General features: G+C 61.9%; 1 protein-coding gene across 1 annotated transcript; it reads left to right on the forward strand.

The window, feature by feature from the left end:
- Window positions 1-3,051: 3,051 nt before the first annotated feature.
- ABHD17A (abhydrolase domain containing 17A) lies at window positions 3,052-7,611 on the forward strand. Its single transcript, XM_004689387.2, has 4 exons — window positions 3,052-3,606; window positions 4,617-4,811; window positions 6,894-7,073; window positions 7,155-7,611. Exons 1-4 carry the CDS (start codon window positions 3,275-3,277, stop codon window positions 7,378-7,380), a joined length of 933 nt encoding a protein of 310 aa, XP_004689444.1. The 5' UTR covers window positions 3,052-3,274; the 3' UTR covers window positions 7,381-7,611.
- Window positions 7,612-8,407: the final 796 nt, after the last annotated feature.

Genomic DNA, 8,407 nt, shown 5'->3' on the forward strand with positions numbered 1-8,407 from the left:
TCGGGGTGTGACCCCGCCAGCCCGGCGGAGCCCCGCTCCCTAAACGTCTCCCCGCGCCTCTGGCCCTTCGCGGGCGCCCTGCGGCCGGCGGGACCCTTGGGCCGGCTCCCGGCCCCGCTCCCGTCCGGTTTCCAGACTGCAGCCGGGGACCGTCGCCCTCCAACCCGAGCCGAGGTGTCCCCTGTCCCAGGACTCCTCCAAGGGCTCCTCGTTTCCTCCAGGGCTAAGTTCCTCCTCCACAGCGCTCCTGGGTGCGGCCCGGCCGCCCCTGGCTCCCCCCGGGACCCTTCTGCTCAGGTCCTCCTGGCTGTTTCGTTCTAGCTGGGGACCTGTGCTTTCTGGAACTCCCAGTCTCCTCTGGGCTTTTGCTCCTGCGTTCCCCGCTGCCCTGTGCCGGGCACTTTTCTCTGCACCACTCAGGGCAGCTGTCCCACTCTGGCTGGCCGGTGAGGTGCTGTCACCGTGTCGTCTGTATTTAGGTCGTCCTAGAGTATTGCAGTTGCTCAGGTCCCTGTTGGCTGTCATAACTCCTCTGGCCCTGCCAGCGGGGCGCCCAGTGTGTGCTAGTGGAGGGAGGCGCCAGGGCTCAGGGCTAGGGCTGGGTTCCCTGCGAGTGAGACACCTGGGAGTGCCCTGCTCCTCCAAGACCCAGCTTTCAGGGCACACGGAGTGACACTCACGAGTGATCTTCTGGAGCCCCCTGTCACAGTGAGGGAGGTATGTGGGCCCCTGTTCTGAGGCAGGAAGAGAGCAGTGTCACTTCTGGGGGCAGTGACGAGGAGTGGGTTACTAGATGCGTGAACTGGAGAGGCCCCCCTGAATTTGGCAGCGGGCTGGGGTGAGGGATTTGTTCTCTATTCTCAAAATAGTAGGGCACCCCAAAAGGAAGTGGTGGGATCAGGTTGGTCTTGGCTGCTGGAGAACGAGTGACCAGGAATGGGTGATGGCGGCCCACGGTGGGACTGCCAGGGAGAGAGACCCCTGCAGCATCCGGGTAGGGGTTGGGGGGGCAGGGTCAGGGGTTGGAGGGAATGAGGAAGACCCCGTAGCCTGGGAGCCAGGGGGTGAGGGGAGATGTCAAGGCCAGATACCTGTGCTTCTAGTTCTGTCTGTTGGACTTTGCCCACTTTGGCTTGACCCTTCATCCGCTGTGCTTGCTAGATCCTTCCACCTGCCATCTGGCTCGGTGCTGGTCTCCCTGTCTAAACCTCTGGCTCTCACAGCCCCCCAGCACCACTGGGGAGTGCAGTGTTGACCTGAACCTTTGAGAATACATTGGACACTGGTCCTGAGCATCCTGGTCTTGGGGGACTTCGGGGACATAGCTTTCCTGGTGGTGAAGGGAAGGTACCTTTGTGGGCTGTCCCGCAGTGTCCATGGCCTCTGGCCACTCACTACTGGGCGCACCCTTCACTGTCTTCACATCAAAAGTGCTTCTGGACATTGTTAGTTGGGAGTGAGGGGGATGGCACGCCTCAAACTCTTACCTTTCAGAACCAGGAAGACACCATCCCGGGGCTCTCCCTGGTGGCACAGGGGTTAAAGTGCAGCACCGTGAAGCTGTCTGCAGCCACTGCAACCTGAATTCGATCCCGGCTGGGGGTGACCCACAGGGCACAGCAGACCTTTCCTATGTTGCTGCTCCCCTCAGCAGTGTACTTCAGTCTTCCTGTTCTGCTCCCCACTTTGTCTCTGGTGAACCCTCTCACCGCCCCCACACCTCTGGCCTGTACCCAGTTCTTGTGTGCATAAATAAAATTTTTTTTTTTAAAAGAGACCATCCCCTCTGGAAAATGCTTACACATAAAAGCATGTGTTCTGCCTGGGTGCGCAGGCACTTCAGGAAGCTATCTGTGCTCCCACCTTGGCTTTTGCAGCTCTCTGGTTTCTCGCAGTGTACCCCCAATGTGGGGACTGCGTCTGTACCTCTCTCTAGCCCTTCAGCTCGGATCCCGGAACTGGGATCCAGAGGGAGCAGGTGTGTTTCTGCGCCTCGCCAGCTCCAGCCTGCTCTGGATTTGTGTGTCTCTAGCCAGGTGCTTTTCAAATGTTGTGACTCTAAAACCAACCAAGGTGCCAAGATGTCTTGCTGCACACACTCAGTGTGCGTGTAATTCTGCTGTGGCAGAACGAAGTACACACACAGGTCTCTCACACCTGCATATTTTCCCGGTCTGTCGGCAGCTTGGCAGCACTCGCCCTGGTGACTTAGCTCCAGTCTATACATAGCTTTTCGATCGTGCAAAAGGGAAGAACTTCTGAGTTTCTCCCCTGGGCCATACCCCTTAATCTGCCTCATGGTTACTTCCTCCGCGAGATGAGTTGTGTCTGCACTGATAGACAAGGAAACTGAGGCCAGGGAAGTGAGTGACATGCTCCCCATCACCGGCCCTACGTTGACAGCCGGGGAAGGAGCCCTGGCTTCCCGGGACCCCCAGCCAGCGCCAAGCACAGGGCCACTGTCCAGGCCTCCGGGCTTGTGAGTCTGCGGCATATCCTGCTTTTGTTCTCAGGCCTGTGTTGTTTCCTCTGTCTCTCTGGATATCGCAGTCTGCCCGCAAGGGTCCCTCCAGCCAGCAGCCCACTCTGGCCTCAGTGGCCTTGTCATTTGGGGGCGGTGGATGAGTCTTTGAAGATCTGTGTGGCAGTGGTTGGGGGACAGTGGGGGTGAGCCACAGGGACCAGAGGTATGGAGAGGGACAGGGTTTCCCTGGGCCTAGAGCAGGGGCTGTGTGTGGGGGTGAGGTTGGGGTGGGCCAAGGGACTGAGTGGGCTCAAATTGTGAGAGTTGGTGACTGAAGCTGAGGAATGGGGGCAGCAGATGGGGTGTGGCCAGCTTGGCGCCGTACAAAGGTCACTTGGTGGATTTTGTTCCACATAGCCAGCTGCCGGAAGTCGGAGAATCCCAGAGCTAGAGGGTGGGCATGAGAGTTTTGGACAGTTTGGAGAAGGCCAGGATGCTCTGGAAATGACAGGGTGGGGTCCCAGCCTCCCCATCTGGCAGGGCAGGTTCCCCGCCTTCTGGCATGCCTCCAGGGACCTCACATCTCATCTTACTGTTCCCTGCAGGGCTTCCCTCTGCACGACGTGGAGACGCACGACTGTGAGGCTCTCGAGGGCTCAACTTGGACCACGATGGGGCTGGGTTGCAGCCCCCTAACGGGGCTCTCATCTGGGGTGGTGGCCGGGGGTCACCCTCCACGCTGCCTGTGTCTCGGAGCCCCCCCACCTCTCCCCTGTCGAACGAGGCCCTCCCCAGGGCCTGGAGCCCGCCATGAACGGCCTGTCGGTAACTGAGCTCTGCTGCCTCTTCTGCTGCCCGCCCTGCCCCGGCCGAATTGCTGCCAAGCTCGCCTTTCTGCCACCAGAGCCCACCTACTCACTGGTGCCTGAGCCAGAGCCAGGGCCTGGCGGGGCTGGGGCAGCTCCCTCAGGGACCCTGAGGGCTTCTGCTGGCACCCCTGGGCGCTGGAAGCTCCATCTTATGGAGCGCGCTGACTTCCAGTATGGCCAACGTGAGCTGGACGCCATTGAGGTCTTCCTGACCAAGAGTAGCCGTGGCAACCGTGTGGCCTGCATGTATGTGCGCTGTGTGCCCGGTGCCAGGTGAGCCCCGTACGTGAGCTGTGGGCTGAGGATGATATCCTGGGGTGCGCTTCATCCTTGAAACTCCCTTCTCCCTTGTGGAAGGGATGATCCAGATTCACTTTGAGTGTCTGACTGCCCTGGGCAGTTGGTGTCCTCTCCTATGTAACTTCCAGCACCCCACCTGACTAACAGGACCCTAGTGGCTCAGAGTGACATGCTGTCTGCTTTGGGATGTGACAGTTCACTTGCGCAGGGACTTTTCTCAGGTGCGGGGTGCCCAGTGACGTCTTGGCACCGTTCTTGGGTTGTTGGGACCCTTCTGGGCCTTCTTCCTTTGTGCTGGAAACAGGTTTTCGCTGAGCCTGCTGGATGGGGCAGGGGTGGGGTTCTCCAGATGCTTTGCCTTTAGACCAGACTGGGTTCTAGATCAAAGAGCAAAGTGTGAACTTTTACCTTTCCGCTGGGCTGGGCTGAGGCAGGTGGTGCCGGAGGAAGAAGTCTGTCCAGGGTCCGGCCAGGCCCCTGCTCTGTCAGGGTGTGTGCCTGGGGCTGGTGCCCGGGGTGAACCTGGGCAGGTCCTGCTCAGCTGGTGGGCCAGGGCGGAAGAGTGCCCTGGTTTTCTGTGGAGGGGAGGGGCGTGGCACCACTGAATAGGGATGGCTGTGTTTGCGTGCTGGGTGGGGCCGTGTCAGGAGTAGTGGGGACCTCCCTGCTGGTGGAGAAACCTTCACCTCATTCTAGAGGGTCCCCCACATACTTGGGCTGCCAGAGTCTCTCCAAAAGGAATGCTTCCCGAGGAGAGTGGACAGAGGCAACGGTGGCCGCCAGACTCACGCAGCCAGACTGCCCTATGCTGTGAACAAGCCCGTGGCCCCTGTGGAGGCCTGGGCCCAGCTGCGTCTCCTCCCGAGAGCACGCATTTTGCAGCACGGCTGGACAGCCTGTCCTCTGTTAACACTCATCCTCCCTGGCGGGCACCGGGCGACTGGGACAGCTCTTCTCGCCGTTGACCTGTGCCCCTCCCCCAGGTATACGGTTCTCTTTTCGCACGGCAATGCAGTGGACCTGGGCCAGATGAGCAGCTTCTACATCGGTCTGGGCACACGCATCAACTGCAACATCTTCTCCTATGACTACTCTGGCTACGGAGTGAGCTCGGGCCGGCCCTCGGAGAAGAACCTCTATGCTGACATCGATGCTGCCTGGCAGGCCCTGCGCACCAGGTGAGGACAGGCCACCCCACTCTGACGGCTGGGCTGATAGGCTGGGGTGAGGCGTCAGCCTGGACTGCCCCTTCTGAAGTGACCAGACCCGAGGCAATGTGGGTGGCCTGAGGAAGGGGGAAGCCTGGGAAGGGAGGAAGCCTGGTGCCCTGTGAGCCATATGGATTACTGGGCGAGGCCTGGCCCTGCCCTGCCCCTCTTGGTGGTGACTGGTGCACAGGGGGCTGGCACTGCCCTTCCGTTCCTGGGAGCACCTGACCTGGGACAGGATAGGGCAGGGCTGGGCTGCCTTCAGGGGAGTGAAGGCTTAGCCCGGAGGGAGGGGATGGGCTGAAGACACAGCCTGAAGGGACATTTGGCAACCCCAACGCCAGAAAAGCATCTGGGCACAGGTGGGGCCAGGCAGCCACAATGGGGCTTTGGGGGAGGGGCAGCGAGGCCCCGTGGTCAGGAACCTGGCCTCATCTGGGTGGTACCTGGCTCCTCTGGACCTGAATGGTTCTGGAGGGTGACTTGGTGCCCAGCACAATGGCTGGCAGAGAGGTCAGTAAGCAGAGGCAGTGCCCTGCCACACACCGAGATGGGACCCTGCAGCCTGAGCCATCCTCCTCCTGACACTTAGCTCCTGGCCACCCAGACCCAGGGCGGTTACCTCGAGCTCTCATAGGCGTACGTGAAACACAGTCTCTGTTCCCTGGCCAGTGTTTGCTGCGTGCTGCCCCTTGTCCGGCGTTGCACCAGACCCTGGCGCACTTCCCCCAGCTCTCCTGAATGGCACCCTGACCAGCTCCTGCAGGGTTCCAAGTCTGCCTACCCTGGGGAGGTGGGGCTCGTTGCCGTGGTGATGTACCAGGCAGTCCCTGCTACAGGCCTCAGGAGGGGGGTCCCATGGCACTACCCTGGTATCACGGACCTGTCCTGGCTAGCATGGTAAAGGTCTGTGCCCACCTGTGGCTGTGTCAGCCTTTCCTGCCATCCTTGCTGGCCAGGGTTTCTGCAAGTCACACCCCGCTGGGGTCAGGCTCTGAGCTCCACCCACCCACCCACCCATCCTGCTATGACCCAGCAGCTGGAGAGTGGGAGGGAGGGGGGAAGCTTGTGGCCAACGGCACGGGAGGCTTGGGGAGGCAGAACAGCTCCACCAGGCTCCTGGAGACACCCGGCGGCAGCTGGGAAGCTCTGCTGGAGCTGGGTGATCGGCTGGGTGGTTGTTCTCACAGCAGTGGCTGCGGAGGCCAGGGGACAGCTGGCCAGGGCAAGCAGTGGCCACTGGCCTAGAGTGCTGCTAGGGCTGGGCAGGTGCAGAAACTGACCAAGTGGGCTGCCCAAGTGCAACACACGCCTGCCCTTGCTTGGAAGAAGTGGCCCTGGGAGGTCTGGAGTGCATGAGCGCTGTGGCGGCCTTCTGCAGGGGAGAGTGGTCCCCATTCAGGGAAACAGCCACGTGGGGCTCTGGAGTGAACCACCCTGGGTGGGGGAGGCCTGTTGGGGAGGACTCAGGGCCAGGCCACTCTGCAGGGAAGGTGCCCACAGGGCTGTTACTGTGTAGCCGTGTTGGATTGATCACTCAGTATGGGTTGGGGGTCACCAAGGGACTGCAACAGTGACAGGGTAGCTGAGGGATGCTTTCCGGGGGCGGGGGGGGCTCAGACATACTTCCTAGTCCAGAACAGTAGGGACAGGAAGGCCCCACGCAGGTCCGTGAACCTCCTGGGTGTACCTGTGCATGTGTGGTGGGAGACCAGAGGAGCAGGCACCTACCTTGCCCCTTAGAGCAATGGGGTGGCCATGGGGCTCCCACCAGGTGCTCCCCGGGTGTGATCTGAGTAGACACTATGGGAGAAAGTGAGGCTGGAGCCAGGTGACCTGGCGCTGCAGGTGGCTGGCCAAGTCCTCACCCTCGGGGTCCCCTCGTGCCTTTGGGTGCGAGCCTGTTCGGTTTGCGGGGAGGACAGAGCACAGTTCCTGGGCCCAGCCCTAGTGGGGCGACAGGCCTCAGGTGGGCTCACCTGGAGGGGCGGAGGAGGGTGTGGGCACTTTTCTGCTTGCTCGTTGCGACTAAGCCTGACCTGCCACCACCAGGTATGGCATCAGCCCAGACAGCATTGTCCTGTATGGGCAGAGCATCGGCACGGTGCCCACGGTGGACCTGGCTTCGCGCTATGAGTGCGCTGCGGTGGTGCTACACTCCCCGCTCACCTCGGGCATGCGTGTCGCCTTCCCGGACACCAAGAAGACCTACTGCTTTGATGCGTTCCCCAAGTGAGCCGGGCTGTGGGGGGGGCGGGGGAGCTGGGCGGGAGGTGGGCCGCGGAGACCTGACGCACCCTGCCCACCTCGCAGCATCGAGAAGGTGTCCAAGATCACGTCACCGGTGCTTATCATCCACGGCACGGAGGATGAGGTGATCGACTTCTCGCATGGCCTGGCGCTCTACGAGCGCTGCCCCAAGGCCGTGGAGCCGCTGTGGGTGGAGGGCGCAGGCCACAACGACATCGAGCTCTACAGTCAGTATCTGGAGCGCCTGCGCCGCTTCATATCCCAGGAGCTGCCCAGCCAGCGTGCCTAGCAGTGGCCTGTGCCTCCAGGCCAAGCCAAGCAGCACCAAGCCGGGACCTCAGCAATAAAGTGGCTGCTGGACCTCGCCCCGCCCGGGGACTGCATGTGAACCCCTGGTCGACCCAGGCAGCCCCTGTCCAGGGTCCGTGGACTTTGTATAGGTGATGGAGCGCTACACTCCTTTCCTTTTGGAAGCTAAAAGAAGGAAAAACGTGAAAAAAATTAAAGATTTAAAATTTTAGGGATCCTCTGCTCCTTCAGAGACTCAGGTGTGTCCTTTCCCTGGGCTCAGCAAGCCCGAAAGAGGCACTGGGTTCCCTGGGCTTCCCTCCAAGTCAGTCTCCCTCTGGGTCAGAACCTCCCCTCTGGGAGAGGGGTGTGGGGTTTGGGTACCATCCAGAGGGCACCTGAGGCTGGTTGCCTGGTTACCTGGGTGGTGACTGATGGCTGTAGCATTGGAACCCAGGACCCGCCCCCCTCTGTTGGGTCTGCTGGACAGCCGTTGGCACCTGTTTCCGAGACAGCCTTGGGTGGGCTCTAGTGGCTCCAGATTGCCAGCACTGCGCCGAGGGCAAAGGGAGGGCCTCCGGTCGGGGCTGCCAGACTGGCCGGACCCCAGACCAGGCCAACATGCTTCCTTTGCACATGGGACCTGGAGGGGCGGGGGAGGGCACAGGCAGGGCACAGTACACGAGGGTGAGTGCTCCCGCCTGAAGTCCAGGTTTCATCGGTTGCTGCGGCAGGCTGCTCCTGTGACCGTGTCCTCCGCGCGCGCGGGTTTCCCGAGTCCCAGCCAGGGGAGGAGCCTTCGGGCCGGAAGGTGTCTGAGGCTGGCGGCCGGTCGAGGATCGCTCACGGGATAGGGCGGACGCGGCCAAGGTCCGGTGCGGTCGGCCGGGCCCGACACGAGTTCGGTGCGCGGACGGGGCGGCGCTTCGCGCTGGGGTGGGCGGAAGCGGAAGCTGGGGCCGCGCGCCCGGAAGCGGAGCGGGGAGCCGGAGAGGGGTCCGCGGGGTCGGCGGTAAGTGGCGAGAGGC

The sequence above is a fragment of the Condylura cristata genome, unplaced genomic scaffold, assembly GCF_000260355.1.
Source record: "Condylura cristata isolate star-nosed mole 26May11 unplaced genomic scaffold, ConCri1.0 scaffold00025, whole genome shotgun sequence".
NCBI lineage: Eukaryota > Metazoa > Chordata > Mammalia > Eulipotyphla > Talpidae > Condylura > Condylura cristata.